Raw genomic sequence first — 21,066 nt, 5'->3', positions numbered from 1 at the left:
ATAATAACTGATATTTACAGGTAAATAAAGAAATATTTAAATTGTAACGAATCTCTGAAGAACTAGGCAGAGAGTCATATAAAATCTGGCTAATTCAATTCATTAGTACATAATCCGCATTGTCTGAAAGTCGCGACTAACGCGCTCGTCGAAGACGCGCATATCGCGCTGCCGCATCTTGTCGCGCGTCTCGTCGGCCGGCTCGTAGTCTTGCACGCGACAAACGCAGCATCCGGTGCAAGCGCAGAACGGGCAACACGATTTCACCGCGTCCATCGCACCTACAAAGTTATAGTGTTAAAAATATTAAACTTTTAGGCTTTCTGGTGAGACATTGTCACCAAACTGAGTATCTAGCAACAAGGCACAGTTTAGCCTGTTGTTTGGTGTCGATCTAAAGGTTCACACCTTGGTTCGGGTTATAGAAAATTGAGCTTTTAAAAAATTGTATATTTTTAAACGACCCTATTTGTAAACATCGATTACAATTTAAGCATGGATCCATGGAAGACCACTATTAGTTTAGGTATTTAACATCTTTTAATTTTAGGTCCTTTATTTTAATCACTTTTTTTGTTGTCTTCTGTGTGACACACACAGAAATGTGTCAAATAAACGAAATTTATTTCTTTTTTTCTAAACTACTTCAAAGTAAAGTGGACCTAAACACTACTACCTGAAGTTAACATTTCTTTCATAAGAGAAATCTCAACTTTTCAAACCCGACCAAAGTACCGAACTTAAATATGGCCGCTTTGTACACAGTTTGTCGTAAGATTACCTAAATTTTTAATAATTTGCGCAAGTTTCAAATAGGGCGTGTCCACAGTATCTTCGACGGGCCCCTGACAGATCCGGACGACGGTCTGCGGCCGGACGTGAGCGCGCGGCACCACGGTGACGTGCCGGGAGCGGCCCAGCAGTGGGCACGGACCGTTGGGCTGGACTTTCTGTCAAACAGCATGTTATATTGTAAATTATTTATTTATTACTAGCTGTCCCACGCGGTGTTACACGCATAGTTCCCGCTTGCGTGTATACTAATATTATAAAGCTGAAGAGTTTGTTCGTTTGTTTGGTTGAACGCGCTAATCTCAGAAACTAATGGTTTTAAAAATACTTTTAGAGTCAGCCCATTTATCGAGGAAGGCTATTGGCTATAATATCTCCGCATTTCTACGGGAACGAGAACCACGCGGGTGAAACCGCGCGGCGTCAGCTAGTAAACAACGATTAGGTTACTCGCTAATAATAGTAACTTAACGTAAAATATTTTTTTAAAGAAAAGTTTAACAGTAGGTTAAGAATTAGTTAATGGTTTCAAACCTACACGGTATAAATAAACAAATAAAAAATATTTCCTCTTAACAATATTAATCTAGAATTTTGGATAATACTAGCGAATATTACTACTATTTTATCCTAAGAACAACGGAAACAACTTACATTTCATTTCACAACTACCAACGATTCACATCAATAGATTTAGGACAAAATGGCCAGCCCTTTAGAAATCCCGACTCCAAATTGCCTTGTTATAGGAGAAACTTTAAAGTGGTTGCAATTTTCTTTCAATACAGACAGTTCCTGGCGCTCGGCCAAGTGAAAATTTGAGAGAAGTGTAGCCTTCATACAGGAGCGTTACGTGCTTCGAAAGCTTGCTTCAGACACTTTATAGAGGCTATTCACTATCTCAATGCTAACTTACAACACTTATCTACAAGTAGCGGAAATCACGCGGAAGTCTTTTCTATATATTTATATATAGAATACTTATATTCTATATATTTTGACTAAGGCGCGTTTGGAATCTTCATAACTTTAATTTTAAGTTTTCGACTATTATTACCACCATTCGATTAAATAATATTATGACATAATCCTGACATCTCAAAAGTGCTTGTAAACTAAGCCTAATTGAAATAAATGGATTTTGAATTTTATAAAAATACCAATAGATAACACTTTTAGTTTTAACGAAATTCGAACCCTGGACCTCATTGTTTGTAGCCGAACCAGTTCACAACGGGACTAATGAGGCAGCCAAAACAATAGATATGTACAGCGATAGCGGCAGACTCTTGCGAGTTATGTTTCCGGTTCACTTCGGTACAAATCGAATTCATTATTTAGATCTCATCGTAAATGGAGTATTCAGAGTTTAGACATTTTGATATAAATTGCTCTATGAATATTGAATATTGAAACTGTAGGAATACGAATATTACCTAGCGATAAGACCGACAATGTCTATACTAATATTATAATACTATATTATATTGTAGGGGTTAATATCTGGATCTACTGAAGCGACAATGGTCAGGTCGATGGCCCCTCTCTGTAATGGTCAACGCTTGCGTGCTTCATGCGGGTGGGACCACTGGTAGATCAAGTCTGCGTACGTCGTGGCGATCGGCGATAGTGGCGTAGAATTGTCGCTTCGTGTGGCTTAATTCATAGCTTAGCGAGGTGGAGCTCGTTTGCGCCCATCAGCCAGCGGTGATTAAGAGGTCATGTCCGGGAGTGGGGAGATCTTCTATTGATAATGGTTGTTAATGAATGTAACATTATCACCCTATACGCTCCATAACCCCTCTCCCATAAGGGGGGAGGCCTGACCCTGTTGTAAACCGTCAAATTAGGCTGATAATTATGATGATGATGAAAGCAAGTTAGTTATATCTGTTATTTTGTTCCTTGTGTGGTATTTGACTGTTTACATGTTTTTTAGTTTTTAGTGAATGTTGTGTGCACTTGTCATAGATGTACGTATAAGTCAATGTGAGTTAGTTATATATTATTTGTGTATGTCTCTATATGTATATTGTAAGTGTACGTAAATAAATAAATAAATAAATAAAGCAAGTGCGCTCGTAAATCATTCATATGTGCGTACCATCGGCCATCTTCGGAAGCACTCGTGTGCGGGTTTCCTCTCGATGAGGAGTTCCCCAGAAGTCTTCTGCAACTCTCCCTTCCATTCGCGGCGACGGCTTTTGCAGATCGGTCGGCATCTGCGGAATGAATATCATGCGAATGATATACGAATAACTCTGCCAGAATTTTTTTTTAAAGAATATGTTGCATATATTTTAAACATTACTAATGTTCCCATTTCCCTCTAACTAGAAGTGGTACCACAATAGTCCAGATAGTAGGCAGGGATTGCACTAGAAGTGGGTATGACCACGGTCTAGCAGGCGCGAATCGCACGAACCCTCAGTAAAGAGTCCAGCCTCTATTCCGGTGAGCTATTGAGGCTTATAAACATAAACATTATACATTGCTGTTGTTGTATGAGCCGTGATAGCCCAGTGGATATGACCACTGCCTCCGATTCTGGAGGGTGTGGGTTAGAATTCGGTTCGAGGCATGCACCTCCAACTTTTCGGTTGTGTGCATTTTAAGAAATTGAATATCACGTGTCTCAAACGGTGATTCCTTCACCGTTTGAGACACGTGATACCATAATATAATAATATATATCTATAATAATTTATATACCATAAAATAATAATAGATAACCATCGTGAGGAAACTTGCATGCCTAAACATTTTCTTAATTCTCTATGTCTCACATAGAGAATTAAGAAAATGTTTAGGCCTCAGTCTACCACAATTTTGGGCCAGCGTGGTGGACTATTAGCCTAACCCCTCTCATTTTGAGAGGAGACTCGTGTTCAATAGTGAGCTGTATACATGCCGATTATGGGTTGATAATGAAGATGATAAATCAATGTGTAACGCTCATACTTGCATACTCCAGCGGTTTTCTTAGGATCACATTGTGTTTTGGGTAATGTCAGCATGATATTTGAGCACGAATTAATTTACTTAAAATAAACTTAAATATAGATGTTGAAATGTTGTGTGTACATTTGACTTAATTATGACACTTGCCATTTTGAAGCACAGATTAGTAATTTTTTTAAAATATACTTTACAGGTTAGCCCCTGACTACAATCTCACCTGATGGTAATTGATGATGCAATCGAACATGGAAGCGGGCTAACTTGTTAGGAAGATGAAAATCTACACCCCTTTCGGTTTCTACACGACATAGTATCGGAAAGCAAAATCGCTTGACGGAACGTCTCAAGTTACCTGAGCCAATTTAGGAAATATAAAACTACAAACTAAGCAATCCCCCTAGCCAAAAGTGGTACGTCGATTCTATTTCTACGATCGCTAACGCTAAATCGGAAACTATAAAGATGTATGGGATGACATTTGCTATCGACAGGTCACGTGATCAAGATCTGTCATTCCCATACATTTTTCTAGTTTTCGAATCGTTAACGATCGTAGAAAGAGAATCGACGTACTACTTGGCTAGGGGGGCAGAGCTAAAAATCAAACCCAGGACCGCTATACCAACTCAGAGTCAAACAACAGTAAAACCACAAACATGTACAACTTTATCGCTGTTATGAGTGCTATAGCGTGACAAATACGTTCGTAACATTCCCTTATGGTCCGCACGGGCCGGGAAGGGGTAGCGATGCACTGCGCGCACGACTTCATACCGCCCTTCCTTCTGCCCCGCGCGCACGACTTCACACCCGAGCAGTAATTTTTTTTTCCCCCGTCGCTCGCATATCATGGGAGTGTCGTCAACAAACTTGCAAAGCTATATAGTTGCTATGGGTATACTAACTCTTTGAGGCTTTGAATGCAACGTCTTAAAGCGGCTCGAGTTGATGGCCTCTGAAATATGCAGCGGGCTATCTCGCAGCGAATAGCTGCAAGCTGCAGGTCATTCGGTTGTGAAGATTGTTAGGGATAAAGCTGCCTATACATTGGAGCACATTCGCTAACTTGAGTAGGTGAGAGTATTGGAGGATGAAATCCAAACATGTTTCTTTGCATCTTCATTTATAAAATAAAATTACATTTGGCAAAACAATTCTTTTTTAAATTAAATACTGCAGCCCATTATTAACATCCCAAAACTATATCTTAGAACTTTTAGCAGACTCAGAAGTGGTTTACAAAAATAAGAAAACCAATGTCGAACAAAGACAAAATTCACAACATTTTGTCAGGACTACTTAATTAGCAAATCAAACTGTAACCAAAGTAAATCCTAAAATGGCAGAGAATGACATTGAGTGACCAAACCAAAGTCACGTACTTGTGAACGTTGTGTGTAGGGTGAAAGGTAGCTTTGACTGTTAACAAACACTCCCCTTTTCCACTCAAGTCACCCCCCCCCTATCCTAAGCAATCTATAAAGAACCACAAAACAAGAAATGTGGACGTCTCGAACGCCACGAGCACACTGAAGCAGACCCGATAACAAGCGCGCGAATTTGAAGGCGGTGCTAAACCAAGAAAGAACTGTCTGAAAATAATAAATCTTTACTGTATTATTAAAACGGCTTGAGTTAATGCAACACTGTATTGGCACCGCCTTCAAATTGATCAAAAGTCAGTACATACAATGTTATTTTTTGCTTTTTAGTTTAGTGGAAACATTTATGTGATTTTGAAGTCGGTTGTTTTTTTTATTACTTTTTGAATTATCGGATTATGTAGGTATTTTTATTAAGGACTAGCAGACGACCGCGACTTCGTCTGCGTGAAACTCTACTACTTCGCCTACCCCTACCACTACCCTATCCCTACCCTACCACTACCCTAACCCTACTCTTACTCTACCCCTATGGTAGGGACCATGCGACGGCGACGGAAGCTTAAAAAATGGAGTAACTTCTCCCGTTTTCTCAACATTTCCTTTCACTGCTCTGCTCCTATTGACGGTAGCGTAATGAAAAGTATACTTTAACCTGCCCAGGAGTATGAAGAATATTTGTACCAAGTTTTGTTAAAATCCGTCGAGTAATTTTCGTTTCTATAACGAACATACCACGCGATGGAAGCTTAAAAAATTGAGTAACTTCTCCCGTTTTCCCAACATTTCCCTTCACTGCTCTGCTTCTATTGATCGTAGCGTGATGAAAAGTATACTATAACCTGCCCAGGAGAATGAAGAATAATTGTACCAAGTTTCGTTATAATCCGTCGAGTAGTTTTTGTTTCTATAAAGAACATACAAATAGACAGACAGACAGACAGACAAAAATTTTACTGATTGCATTTTTGGCATCAGTATCACCAGAATTGACCTCTCTACAGATTTATTATAAGTATAGATACAATAAATCATAATCACAATGTTAGAGCTTATTCTAAAAGTCGCTCGGTGGTCGTATGTACAGTCACCTTTAGCCGCACGTTCCACATCGTGCGTCGTGCGCTATTCACCGCTGCATCGTGTAATTAATTGCACACTGAATGTATCGCTGCAGCTCGCTGGGCACGAAGCGATGGGCATCGCTTACTAATTGAATGCTTTGCTTAATTATCCTTTACCGAAACTTACGCCGACGGCGGATTAAGGGATTCATCATTATTAGAATACCGAAAACTGTGATGGACCCTTATCCTTTCTTGATGAAAGAACTATAAATTCTACCTTAAGGTTTAATGTAGGTAACTTTTCTATGGACTAATAATAATATTAAGGATCGGTTTTACCTAGTGTTATTATGACAGTCTGACAATAAAAAATTAAAGTCGGTTAAAAAGGTTGTGATTGTGACACTTTGGCAGGCGTCCACAGATCGCGTCAAATGGATTTTAATATTCTTAAAAAGTCATACATGTCCACAGATCCGCATCGAACGGATTTCACGTACCGTTTGATGCGATGCGTCCGATACGTATCTATGCGGATCTGTGGACGCCCACCATTAAACGACGTTCCAGGGATTTGTCAATTTTTTTATTACGTCCAAACAACGTTCAAGAAAGTCAAATATGCGCTTGGTATATCTTACAACTATATCTAAAAAGAACTTCCCGGAATAAATTGACCACAGAACATAGAAAAGTGAACACTTAGCTATCTCCCAACTGAACTACTTTTCCATAACATGGTATTGCATGGACTCATCAACAATAAATACGATTGTCCTGACTTAGTATGTAAGATATCACTAAATGTTTTGAAGTACGTAGTCTTAGACCTAAGTAAGTAGGTCAACGTCGGGTGCGTGCTTATAATTTATTCGCTGTCAATTTCTGTAAAACCAACGCAGGAAAGCGCGCGCCTGTGCGTCGACTTGTGGACACATACAACAAGCTATTGGACGATGTGGACGTATTTGCCTTGCCCGAACCCCAATATAAAAAGGCCATCTCAATCACTCTTAATTCTTGTTATTAAATCTCTAATTTATTTTTTCCCTTTACATATTATATTTTAATAGACTATTATTATAATTATTATTACATTTTTTTCGTACCTATTTGTTTCGTTGTATTTTTAATTATTATTGTTATAACTCTCTCTCTATTTTTTTTAATTGATTTATGTTTGTGTATTTTGTGACGCCATTATTTTCGTATGTATCCGTGGATAGTATCGTTGTTTACATGTTCAAACTATTTTTACGTTTATTTTAGATTTAAGAGATAATATGTAAATGTTAACTATCCCTAAAAAATCTCTCGGAGTGAAAGAAGTGAAGAGCATTGGAGAGGAGTGACGTCATTCACACAGCAAGCTAGCGGGACTCTTCTCGCATATGAAGGCGTGCACGGTGTCACACATGAGGTCCAGCAGGAGCCCCGAGCGGTACACGGCACCGCAGAACTCCCCCGTAAGGTTGTTTGGCTCCCCGGATGACCACTTCTCGTACCCAGCGCTCTCTAGTGTCTCACCTGGGGGATAAAAGTATTTATACAACAGCCTTTCTCGATGTACTGTTGACCAACAAAGAAATTGGAAATGAAGGTAGAAAACGCATGTCATTTTACAACTTATTTATTTCAAATTATGTATGGTTTGTTTATAAAATGTTATATAAAATATATTAACCATATCCAACTGTTCTAAGCCTATTAAGCAAATTTTCATAAATTTAAGAACAAGTTAATTTTAATTATTATTAGGTGTAAAATGACTAGTGATTTATACCGTCATTTTTAATTTGTTTGTTGGTAAACAGTACTCAGTAACAGTATCAAGAAAGTATAGGTCTATTTTTTTATTATTTACAAGTTAGCCCTTGACTACAATCTCACCTGATGCTAAGTGATGATGCAATCTAAAATGAAAGCGGGCTAACTTGTTAGGAGGATTAAAATCCACACGCCTATCGGTTTACACGACATTATACCGGAACGCTAAATCGCTTAGCGTCTATGCTAAGGCGTGCTTGGAAACCACGTAATTTTAATTTTTAGTTTTCTTTATTTATTATTTACAGTGTTTTTTATTTAAGAATGTAAAAAAACAATATCAAAATATCAGAATTCTTATTGATTTTCTTATGTTTTTAATTAAAATGCAAAATAATCTTTTTATCACAAAAATGGAACCGATTTGAAAGACGTATTTCAGTTATTTCGATTTATTACAAAACTACTAAACCAATTTTCATGAAAATGAAATGGGACCAATCTGAAATTATACTCTTTCAAAAAAAAAAAATTCAAAATTCGTCAATAAAATGACGATGTTATGAGCTAACAAACATAAAAAAAAAACATACGCATCGATTTTAGAACCTCCTCCTCCTTTTGAATTCGGTTAAAAACTGACTTTGACTTTGGGTATTACCATGTAACCCCCCAGTTAGCGCAGTGTTGGCCGACCAGGTGGTCTGACGTCATCAAGAGAGTCGCAGGGATTCGCTGGATGCAGGTGGCTCAGTATCGTGATGTTTGGAAGTCCATACAAAAGGCCTATGTCCTGCAGTGGACGTCCATCGGCTGATATGATAATGATTACCATGTATAGTGAGCCACTCCCCGTGCTCCTTCCAGTCGTGAAAGCCCAGGTACGCCACATCCTTATAGAAAGGTCCAATCATCGATGTCGCTGGGTTCAGCGCGAACAGTTTCCTGATGGAAAAGTTCCAATTAATGATTAAATGACAATACTGACGTGTTCAAAATAAAGAATAATACAAACGCATGGCAAAAAACGAACCGCGATAACACAGTAGATATGACCTCCAGTGGCATGCATAAGGTTTTTAACTAGGGTATATGTAAAAATTGGTAAATTCCTAGTCTAACTATATATTTTGTGTTTCAACATATGGTTGTATTGAGTCCTAAGGGTAGGCAGTGCATTGTTGCATCTATAAAGTGCACGCCACTGATGACCTCTGCCTTCGATTCGGGGGACATAGGTTCGAATCCGCAGCATGCACCTCCAACTTTTCAGTAAATGTGCATTTTAAGAGATTAAAAACTTACCGCGTATCTCAAACGGAATAACATTGTGATGAAACCTGAATACTTTACAAGTTAGCCCTTCACTACAATCTTATCTGTTGGTAAGTGATGATGCAATCTAAGACGGTAGCGGGCTAACTTGTTAGGAGTAGGATCCACACCCCTTTCGGTTTCTACAGAGATCATACCGAAACGCCAAATCACTTGGCGGAATATCTTTGCCGGTAGCCACGGCAGAAGCATCCCACCAGCTTGACCTGGATTCATTAGGAAAACCTCAACCCGGGGATCCAACCCAGGACCTCCGTTTTGTAATTCCGTGGTGCGCGACCACGGAGGCTGTCAGATCTGCAAGTCCTCAAATTCTGGGAGGAGACTCGTACTTAAGAGCGCGCAGCACGTCGGTACGATATGGATAAAAATCGAAGCGCAAGCGAGACGCCGAATTATGACTTTCACGTGAGTGAAAAGCACAGAGCGATTGACTCGCGACGCAAATTTTATGACGTGAGTGCCAAAACCATTTTTACCTAATTGCAAGTAAATTAAACAACATAACGAAAAACAAAATAAGTTTGCTTTTCCTGAGATTGAAAGCAAAATGTGAGCAAAACATATATTTTTCAAAATAATAAACTATCGAGAAAAGTTTTACAAATTGTGTATTTTGCATACCTAGTCATAACGAAGCTAACGCTTTGAAATATCATTTACCCAAATATCAAGCTCCTAACTTTTCCAGAATCTGAGATCCAGAACCATTTGTAACCACCAAATTACATATTGCACACTCTTAACAATGAGCCGATGTGTGTTGTTAATGATGAGTTTACCTGATGAACCGAGCCTCCAGTTCGCTGTTGATGATGGAGAGGTACCCGCCCTCGGCGGCGCAGGCCATGTACGCGCGCGAGTAGATGCGCGGCGTGCGGTGGAACTTGTAGCAACTGCCGGTCAGCCTGTTCAGGGTATATGCTGGAAGTAGGCATAACGGGTTTGTAATATTAGCAGCCTATTTTAACAGCCTACTATAGGCCTATCTATCTATCATTATAGAAGATAAGAGAGATATTATTTTTGAATTTTTGAACCACGCGGTTTCACCTGCGTGGCTCAAAAACTTTTAAAATTCAAACTATAGTGGTGAAATTGGGCTTGAAAGTTTACCATCCACGTGTACGAAGTCGCGGGAAAATCAATGTAATCCGTCCGCTAGTTATCTATAAAACGTCAAAAAAATCATATCTTTTGTATGGGCACCAGCGGCGAAGATTCCAAACAAGCCGATTCCCGACTGGTTACCGTATAAATCCGTACACATTGTAATGAATATATATCCCATAATACGTAGTATATAGTACGTATTATGGGAAACCATGTCATGCGGTATGAATTTTATTTTCTTTGGGTTATCTGCGAAAACATTCCAACCTTCACCACTTAGGTAAATATTTATTTTATTTACATTTTTATTGTTAAAGTGGCAACATAAATAAATTTTACCTATAACGATTCATGAGACTGACTTTCATGTGTCAGACGGACGGATAGACACTTAGTAACAGGTATAAAGTTCAGAGGGGTTTTGAAATAATATTCACTGTTGATCTTCAATACTATGTTAATGACCAATATTTAAAATTGCTAACACAGGGTACCGTTTTACCATTTGGATACGGAACCCTAGAAACATGCAGAACGTGTGAATCTAGCCTTACGATTCAAACATCGCGTAAGTACGAGTAGGTACGCACGTCAGGTGATGGTCGCCTTGCCATAATACTTTCTAACCGTGACCTTGTATTTCAACGATCGCCTCACAGACGAGGTGGCCGAGTGGTTAAGGCGTTGGACTGCTAATCCAATGTGCTCTGCACGCGTGGGTTCGAATCCCATCCTCGTCGGCAAATGTTTTTTAATAAAATTAATAAAAAAATAATAATAATGAAACTATACGAAACATCTAGTTATCTTGGATCTTTTTTTTAAAACTGATTAAGGAACTTTTGACGGCCTCCGTGGCGCAGTGGTATGCGCGGTGGATTTACAAGACGGAGGTCCTGGGTTCGATCCCCGGCTGGGCCGATTGAGGTTTTCTTAATTGGTCCAGGTACCACCCTACCGACAAAGACGTACCGCCAAGCAATTTAGCGTTCCGGTACGATGTCGTGTAGAAACTGAAAGGGGTGTGGATTTTCATCCTCCTCCTAACAAGTTAGCCCGCTTCCATCTTAGACTGCATCATCACTTACCATCAGGTGTGATTGTAGTCAAGGGCTAACTTGTAAAGAATAAAAAAAAAAGGAAACTGACTGAGACCTTCGCTTGAGTCAAATTAACTTTAAGTTTGTAATACATAAAATATTTAGTTACAAAACGTATAAATTTAAATTTAAATTAAATAATTCATATAAAATATACAATACCTCACGGCATCACTAGCTTCCCATTCTCGTGGGAATATGGCCTATGCGGATAAAATATATGTTACTCCATACGGCAGTTTTACTGGTGAAAGATTTTTTGACCTGGAGTTAATACACCACCCGAAAGATGAGAGACAGTGCTGTCTAGTGATGGGCAATACTTTCAGTGAAATGTTATAATAGTTACTTTAGCCTTTAAATAAAGCATAGGTATTTTGTTTTGTCAAGAAACAACGAGAACTTATACAAGGTCCTTTGTAGTTTATATGTAAATATATCTAGATTAGTAGTGTATTAACATGACATTAAGCAATTAACGTATCTTTTAGTACCTACTAATATTACTAAGAGTTAAATTTATGTGATAAAGTTTATGGAAGTCTCTGTATCTACTGAACCGATTTTAAAAATTCTTTTACCAATAGAATGCCACGTTATTAGCAAGTATCATAGGATATGTTTTGTCTGTATTCCCACAGAAACGGGAACTATACAGGTGAAACCGGGGTCTGCTAATTATATAAATACCTACCATCATCGATGGTACCACACTCATTGAGTACATGGTTCTCGTCGTTCCTTTTGTAGCACACGTAAGGTTTAGGTGTGTCACAGGTACCGTCTCCGATGGTACCACTGGGCGTCAGGTATACGCAGCTTTCTGTGTCATTTAAGTTGTTGGGCTCATCTGTACCCCATTCGTGCAGAATATCCGAAAGAGGAACTCCTGAAACCAATACATATAAAATTGAAAATTTGGAACCGCCGAAAGTCATGAAATTATTAATTACACGCTTGATCAAGACATCAATATTATCTTCCAGTGCGCCTTCATTTGGCATATATGTATATTTGTAGACATTCGGTTATTCTTCCCCACTTTTTTTCACCTTCACTTTTCGTTGAAGAGATGGTTGTAACACAAAATCTTTTATAGATTTTAGCACAACTGTCGTTTCAACCTATTCTGTATAAAAAATGCTTTTTGCTCAATAAATCATTTATTTATTTAATTATTTATTTACTTTCACCCCCCACAACTTTTAAATAGCTCAACCGATTTTTATCAAACATGTCTAAGAATACTCGCACTAAATGGAAATCGGTTCATCCGTTCCGGAGCTATGGTGCCACAGACAGACAGACAGACAGACAAACAAACACGACACTTAACCCTCTGATGCTATAACACAACCTTTTTTTTAAGATTTTTGTCTGTCTGTCTGTTTATTCGGGCACCAGCACGACATTTTCTACGAGATTTCAGTTTAGCTTCCTTTAAAACTAGCAGTAAATCATAAAATCCTGCGATCGTTAAAAGTCTCAATATTTATAACTTTCGTTACCTTCGATTGAGAAAAAGTTTCCCTTGGAGAAAGTGGAGTGAATGCCGGTGAAGATGTCGCTGTGCTGTGCGCCAAGTTTTGATACACTCAGCATTGCTTCCTGGATGTCTGGGTTCAGTGGAGACGCTAGTGTTGTCCCTGAAATACACGGGCTTGTCTCTCAAAATGACAGCCGCATGGCGCAGTGGGCAGTGACCCTGCTTTCTGCATCCATGGCCGTGGGTTCGATTCCCACAACTGGAAAATATTTGTGTGCTGAGCATGGGTTTTTTCCAGTGTCTGTGTGTATTTATACATTATACAAGTATTAATATGTAGTATATAAATGTATATGAATATTATAATATCAACTATCTTAGTACTCATAATACAGGCTATACTCTGATGCTCACTTTGGGACTAGATAGAATGTGTATTGTTTAAGTATATTTAAGTATAACAAAAAATTCAAGTTTCTGATTAAAATCAAGCAGATCATCAACATGATGATGAGATCTTCAACATCATTATTATTAGCCTATTTCAACGGGCTTGGTCTCCTATGAGAGTAGATAGATTTGAAGCGTAACCCACCACGCTGCTCAAAAGCAGTTTGGCGGACCCTTTGTTTCCTTAACGACCACTGCCAGATGTCATGATAATGACCAAAACCGGCTTATCATGTTCTCCTAGGTAGGAGGGTGTAATACCAACTTCCCAACTCTGTACTGAAAAAAAAATATTTTTACCAAAAAAATTGAACCGACTTCAGAATTAGATAAATAAACTAGAAAGCAAAAAATAACATCCTATGTGCTACCTTCTGAACACTTTGAAGGCGGTGCCAAGCCAGTGACGTATTAATTAAAGCCGTTTCTGAAAGAACCACGGGAAAGAACTGTCTTTTGATGTTTAAATCCTAAAAGTTTATGATTTAATCGGCTTTAGTTAATGCATCTCTGTGTTGGCTTTAGATTAATTTTAAAATAAATAATTTTAGTAATTTTCGAAGGCAAATTAACACTAAAATGTTAACAACAGTTACTATTAGAAATTATACACTGGTTTGGAAAATGATTAGCTTTATTTTAATTCATGGATATTTTAAATTTTCAGAGCATTCAAAATTACATATTCAAATGTAACTGAAATGTTTAGAATAAAGAAAAGCTCAGTAATCTCTTAGCCGACCAAGGACTCGAACTAAGTACAACATAGCCATCCGACCAACAAGGTAGTTAATAAATCAAACGTATAAAAATCCCATTATAGTGTAAAGTATCATACCTTCGAGATGGCACCTCAGTCGAGCATCGAACCAGTTGGCGGGGATGACGTGGAACTTCATCCAGCCGTCGATCGCGGGGATATATTCATAGTCGCAGCGAAATTCGTTCACTGGAAACCCTGCAAACAGTTTAATGTGTTGTTCGTAAATATCCCTATCTTAATTATTTCTTCTCGATAGCTCCCTTAACTGGGTAGGTAGATTAATCACCAATTCACCTGTTTGAAGGTATTTTAAATATTGGATAGAAGCAGGCGTTATTTTGCGGAAGTTCATCATGATTATATAATGATTTATTTATTTTGCTATCATCCGCGAAAAGCCGACGAACCCATGCGAGAACTTCACCCAGGTCATAATCATGAAGGTATATATTTTGTGAAAAAGCCGGCCACCATGAGTGAGTCCCGTTAGTTTTTTAGTGAGGGATGTTTTCTGTGGTGAGGGTGAAGATTTTTTACTTTAAGGTGGAATTAATTTCTGTCATAAAAGTATATATCGTTAATCTATCTAGTTATATTGGCTATTCGAGGGTTTCAATTCAGACTGTTTGGGGTGTCCTCGAAATTAAAAAAAAATCAACAAGGAATAGTTTTACAAATCATGGCCACTTGGAATGGTGGCCAGAATACTGGATGCATTTACGTGTTGGACGGCCAGACTTATCTTTTGCGAGAAAAAGTCACCCCTTCTGACCTTTCTGTCTTGTTTTTACAATAGTTTTTTTAACCCTTGACTACAATCTCACGTGATGGTAAGTGATGATGCAATCTAAGATGGAAGCGGGGTAACTTGCTACGCGTAGTTAGAAAATCCACCCGCATTTTCGGTTTCTACACTAGATCGTACCGGAACGCTAAATCGCTTGGCGGCACGTCTCTGCTGGTAGGGTGTTACTAGCTACGGCCGATGCTGTCACCAGCCAGACCTGCACCAATTAAGAAAACCTCAATCGGCCCAGCTGGGGATCGAACCTAGGACCTCTGTCTTGTAATTATTCCGCGCATACTTTAAATGTAAGTACATTTTCATGTTTTAGTATTAGATATTAGTAAAAAGTGGTTTTTGCTTATAAATTTAATGATTTACCTTTATTTAAGAGTTTCGCTCCAAAAGCAAGTCCTACACCTATGAGATAAGCTGATAAAACGACCTTCATGTTGAAACAAACAAAACGAATTAATCCATTTCTTTATTTCTGAATGCCTTCATAAATACCGCGTGGAAATTTTCATTAAGTGTGACAGCATTATATCATTGTAGAGTAATTAGGTATACCGAAATCTCCAATTAAGTCATTATATTTATTACTAGCTGTTGTCTGTGGTTCCGCTTGCATCAAAGAGATGTTTTTAGTCAAAATTGACTTCAGTAGGTAAAGTATTGTTTGAGTGTTGAATTGATCTATGAAATGTATGTAGGCTTTTCTTTTTTTCCAAGTTGTTTTCAATTATCTATCTAAACTAAAATTATAAAAAATCTGTGTTATTTGAGAAGGTACTGAACCGATTTTTAAAATCCTTTTACCACTATAAAGCTACGTTATTTGTGAGTGTCATAGGGATATTTTATCGCGGTAATCTTACGGGTACAGGAACTACGCGGGTGAAACTGCGGGTCGTCGTCGGTTAGTTGATAAAAATAATAACTACTGGCCATTTAAAAAAAATTTGGCTACTGCCCGTAGTTGAAAAGTTGGTGATGTCATAACTCGGAGAGTGAGTTACGCCGTTAGTCTGTCGAGGATTGTCCCAGTCACGATCATTATCATGTAATAGTGATGGTCATAGAATCGAACATTATCGCCCTGAGCCCGACAATCCACATCGCAGCAGCGCGGTGTGTCAACGCTCCATATTCCCCGTCTAATAGGATAGAGCAGAAGTTCCCAAAGTATGGGTCACGACCCAAGGGTGGGTCGTGAGAAAATATTGAGTGGGCCCTGACATCGATTAACCGATCGATTGAGGTAAGAGCCGAACGACCATAGACTAACTATAACCGAAATTATTAAATTACAATAATTATTTATTTTAGTCTGTGATGATGACAATTTAATGACCAAATATAGGTTTGTTGGTGAAATTTTTTTTCCCCAACCAAATAATCTGACCGTTACTTTGTGCCCTCTTTTTAAGACTGTCAAGATGCGGGTCCCGACTTAGTCCGTTTTTGTTAGGTGGGTCGGAGCCCAATCCAGTTTGGGAACCACTGGGATAGAGGATTAATTGCATGAATTTATTTTTATTTATTTAGAATGCTCATTATAAAATATTTTTGCCTTTGAGTACACCAAACTGATCTCGGAGCAGACAAAGTCACGACCAGTAACAAGGTAAGTACAGAATATATCCGTTATTGTATCTGCCGTACCGTAAGAGCCGTGACAGCCCAGTGGATATGACCTCTGCCTCCGATTCCGGATGGTGTGGGTTCGAATCCGGTCCGGGGCATGCACCTATTATAACTATTCAGTTGTGTGCATTTAAGAAATTAAATATCATGTGTCTCAATCGGTGAAGCAAAACATCGTGAGGAAACCTGCATACCAGAGAATTCTCTGCGTGTGTGAAGTCTGCCAATCCGCATTGGGCCATCGTGGTGGACTATTGGCCTAATCCCTCTCATTCTGAGAGGAGACTCGATCTCAGCAGTGAGCCGAATATGGGTTGATGACGACGATTGAATCTGCCATACATGAGTCATAAAGTATTTAGTGTTTCTGTTGATAGTGATAACATTATCGTTCATTTTAGGCTGTTAGTGATGTTCCGATGAACACGAAAATCTGAATTTGAATGTTTGTACAGGCACACTGAAACGTACTTTAACATTAAATATACTGCAATGTCACAGTTTAGATATCACACAGTTGAGAGTGCAATATTATAATGTATACACTATGAGAGTGGGTAACAGTTTTAGAAAAAATTTAATAAATTACAAAAACTAAACGATTTTTTTTTAACTGCTCGGTAATTACTATATACTAGCGAACGAATTTTCATTTCAAAGTGACATTTCATTGTATTATTTTATTAGATATTTTTGTGTATTTTCTTTGAAGTGAGTATCTGATGCTAAATTAAATTAGACAACGATGTCACATTTATGTGGTAATAAGATAAAAACCGAGAATGAACCTTTTGCTCGCATTCGAGAATCTTACCTTGTGGAGGTGACACTACGGTTTCATTAGTCTCGCACCTATCGAGGCCAGCTTTATAAACATTTATCTGGTAAAACTTTAAAAACCTGTCTACTGAATAGACCCAGCTGTAGTGCCATAGACGTTATCTATACTAATATTATAAAGCTGAAGAGTTTGTTTGATTGAACACGCTAATTTCAGGAACTACTGGTCTGATTTGAAAAATTATTTCAGTGTTAGATAGTCCATTAATCGAGAAAGGCTATTAGCTATATTTTATCCCTGTATTCCTACGGGAACAGAAACCACGCGGGTGAAACCGCGCGGCATCTACTAGTGTAGAATAACGAATAAAATTAAGAAATAATCAACAACGCCACTGCTTATGTTTATAGCCGAACTGTGGCGATTGCTATTCTGTGGCAGTATCATGAGGTAATTTAAATGCATTATATTATTTGCTCCGCTATATTTAGATTAATAAATGATGGGAATGAATGCCCGCGACGCGCTCGGGCGGAGGGAACATATTTAACGTGTTATGCTATAATTTAATGATATTTATGCGATAAATCATATTTCATTTTGTTTAAAAATAGTAGTCTACTCATGTTTTCCCTTGGGAATACGGGGATATAGTATAGCCTATGTCACTCACTGTTAACGTAGCTTTCCATTGGATTGGCTTTTCATTAAAAAATCGGTCAAGTAATTTCGGAGCGTAACAAAAAATAGACTAACAATAAAAAAACGAGATTCCTTAGACCACATATCTAACGTAAAACTTCATTAGCTCTCCCTTACAACGTCCGTTCGCTTCGTCTGATTACACTTTTTGTAACGCATTCCCCAGCTTACTCCCCAAGTAATACGAGCTTAAAGAAGTTTTACTCCAAAACACAAATCTTACCTATATATTAGATTAGATTTAGATATACTTAATTGATAAAAGAAACTTACCTAAATTAGCTCAGACTATTAACTTAACCAAAAAAAAATCATTAAAATAGTTAAAGGGTACATCTCGAGTCGCTAGAGGAAATAGTTAGGCATTATAATACGGTGCCTAACTGTGTCCCTAATGTGTATAGGTAATTTAATTAACCGACTTCAAAAAGGAGGAGGTTCTCAATTCGGTCGGTATTTTTTTTTTATACTAGCGGACCCGATCAAGCTTCGCTTTGACTTATTAATTTATTTATTTGCACTTCTTCCCTGTCTACCTTACACTACTCTACTCCTACCCTTACCCCTACCCTACCGCTACCCTACCCCTACCCTATCCCTATACCATACCCCTACCCTACCACTACCCTACCCTAGCATTTAGGGGTTTGAAAAATAGATGTTGGCCGATTCTCAGACCTACTTACTATGAACTATTAGATAACTGAATATGCACAAAATTTTTTATCAAAATCGGTCAAGCCATTTCGGAGGAGTGTGGCAACGAAAACTGTGACACGAGAATTTCATATATTAGATAATAACTTAACATAATGGTGAACTCGCCATCCTCACTAAAACGTCAAGTTTATGAGGATGAATATTTATGTACATAATTATGTAACAATTTTTGTTTTTTGTACAATAAAATAAAAAAAAAAAAAATTAAAAAAAAAGTTGAACTTAGGACCGATAGAAAGGAAGGTTATCACTGTGTTATAAATGTCAGATCCGCTGAGATCGTCACGGTGCGTAAACACGCAGACGTGTTGCGGACAACGCCGCGCGGATGATGGCGGATGAAAGCGGATTTAAGGCTTATACGGTGTTTTTTAATATACAAACAATTTAAACAAGATGTTTTTAATTATTTTTTTATCCAATGACGGGCGTCTTTGCGTTAGGCTCGGGTGTCGGGTAGGTGACGCGTGTCAACACTAACGTCTCTTTCACACAGTGATTATATATAAAAAAAAAATTAAACAAATCTTTTCAGAAAAAATCCTATACAAATTTTTTAAATAAACCTTATTCATCAAGTTCAATTTATTTTTGTGCCAAAAAGTCAGCGATTTAGTCGTGAATTATCATCATCATCATCATATTAGGCGATGGACGTCCACTGCAAAATATATTGTATCATCTAATAATTAAATCTATCACACTGTAGCGTTGTGGATAGATCTATATCGACTAAGATATTTTTAATGCATTCAATGAACGAGCCTCTTCAATGTTCAATCCTGCAAAAAACTGGACTTTTTTGCAGGATCCAGTTTTCTGCAGGATCCCGTTTTCTGCAGGATCTCATGTGATCACACGAGCATCTCGCATGCGGGATCCTGCAAAAAACTGATCCGAATTGTGCCATTTGGTTTTGTCACTAGAAACTAGATCCGTTGTCCAGTAAAAAGCGGGATCCCGTTTAATCACGCATATATTTAAATAGCAGTGTTCACACAGCTTCCTGCGTGCTGGACACTATTTTTATGCGTAGGAATGATAGTTTTTTATTGGATCCAGCAAAACTGGACTGCTGTGTGAAAGAGGCGTAATAGCGTTAGCTTATAGCTCTTTCTGTAGGGTGCAGTCCTAGATTAGAAAGAAAGAAAGAAAGAAAATTACCCTTTAATTACCAATTACCCTATCAGCTTAAGGAACCCCGTCTATGGATAGGGATTTAGAGAGAGATGGCTGAAAAATTATCATGATATTAATTTTTAAATTTACGTTGACGTACGTTTCGGGGCCCACTAGTAGATCGATGGGGCTCACAGGGGAAGGTTGTTTATGGCATCGAGTTACTTTAAGCCGACACTGGTTCAATATAAACAATATTAATTTCTGGTGGTATAGTTATAGTATTTGAAATAAGGGTCCGAAAATAGTAAAGTTACTAAGGCTATAGGCTATATTATCCCCGTATTCCTACGGGAACGAGAACCACGCGGGTGAAACGCGGCGTCAGCTAGTAGACTGATAATGATGAAATGATGATGATACATAGGTAAATGAAGATTGTTATAAATGCAAAAAGCGAATAAGAGAATTTCCACTTACGATAATTAATTTTCGAAAATGGCCACATTGTAATAACCGCATTTCATACCAGCATTAGCACTAATACAATGATTGGTTGAAATTATATTAGTGTTGCCATTAGTAAATTGGAACACTAATACTGTTGTGGAGCATTGAATGGATTACGTTGGACAGAGGTTATTTCGTTATGAAATTAAAGGTTCATAATAATAAGAGACTAACCGAAACGCCTCAGTTTCACCCGCGTAGTTCCCGTTCCCGTGAGAAAACAGGGATAAAATGTAGCCTATGACACTTGCAAATAAAGTGGCTTTCTATTGGTAAAAGAATTATCAAAATCAGTTGAGTAGGTAAATCCAGAGATTAACCCAAACTTTCATCATCATCATCATTATCAACCCGTATTCGGCTCACTGCTGAGCTCGAGTCTCCTCTCACCTAATGAGGGGTTAGGCCAATAGTCCACCACGCTGGCCCAATACGGATTGGCAGACTTCAGAAATGAGAGAGAGAGATAATTAAGAAATTTCTCAGGTAGGCACCGTTTGAGACACGTGATATTTAATTTCCTGCACATAACTAAAAAGGTGGAGGTACATGACCCGGATCGGATTCGAAACTACGCCCTCTGAATC

General features: G+C 38.2%; 2 protein-coding genes and 1 non-coding gene across 3 annotated transcripts; 1 reads left to right on the top strand and 2 right to left on the bottom strand.

The window, feature by feature from the left end:
• Nucleotides 1–102: 102 nt before the first annotated feature.
• LOC112046549 (uncharacterized) lies at nucleotides 103–3,809 on the bottom strand. Its single transcript, XM_024083215.1, has 4 exons — nucleotides 3,754–3,809; nucleotides 2,897–3,014; nucleotides 782–950; nucleotides 103–281 (listed from the first exon to the last, which is right to left on the bottom strand). Exons 1-4 carry the CDS (start codon nucleotides 3,807–3,809, stop codon nucleotides 103–105), a joined length of 522 nt encoding a protein of 173 aa, XP_023938983.1.
• Nucleotides 3,810–7,219: 3,410 nt separating this feature from the next.
• On the bottom strand, nucleotides 7,220–15,471 carry LOC112046550 (uncharacterized). Its single transcript, XM_052884390.1, has 7 exons — nucleotides 15,382–15,471; nucleotides 14,292–14,411; nucleotides 13,026–13,163; nucleotides 12,212–12,406; nucleotides 10,087–10,228; nucleotides 8,802–8,914; nucleotides 7,220–7,729 (listed from the first exon to the last, which is right to left on the bottom strand). The coding sequence occupies exons 1-7, from the start codon at nucleotides 15,449–15,451 to the stop codon at nucleotides 7,557–7,559; spliced, it is 951 nt and encodes a 316-aa protein (XP_052740350.1). The 5' UTR covers nucleotides 15,452–15,471; the 3' UTR covers nucleotides 7,220–7,556.
• On the top strand, nucleotides 11,076–11,157 carry Trnas-gcu (transfer RNA serine (anticodon GCU)). Its single transcript has one exon. It is a non-coding gene; the product is annotated as a tRNA-Ser (tRNA).
• Nucleotides 15,472–21,066: the final 5,595 nt, after the last annotated feature.

Source organism: Bicyclus anynana, chromosome 11 (genome assembly GCF_947172395.1).
Source record: "Bicyclus anynana chromosome 11, ilBicAnyn1.1, whole genome shotgun sequence".
Taxonomy (NCBI): Eukaryota; Metazoa; Arthropoda; class Insecta; order Lepidoptera; family Nymphalidae; genus Bicyclus; species Bicyclus anynana.
The sequence above is the reverse complement of the archived record's forward strand: the minus strand, read 5'-3'. Positions and strand labels throughout refer to the sequence as shown.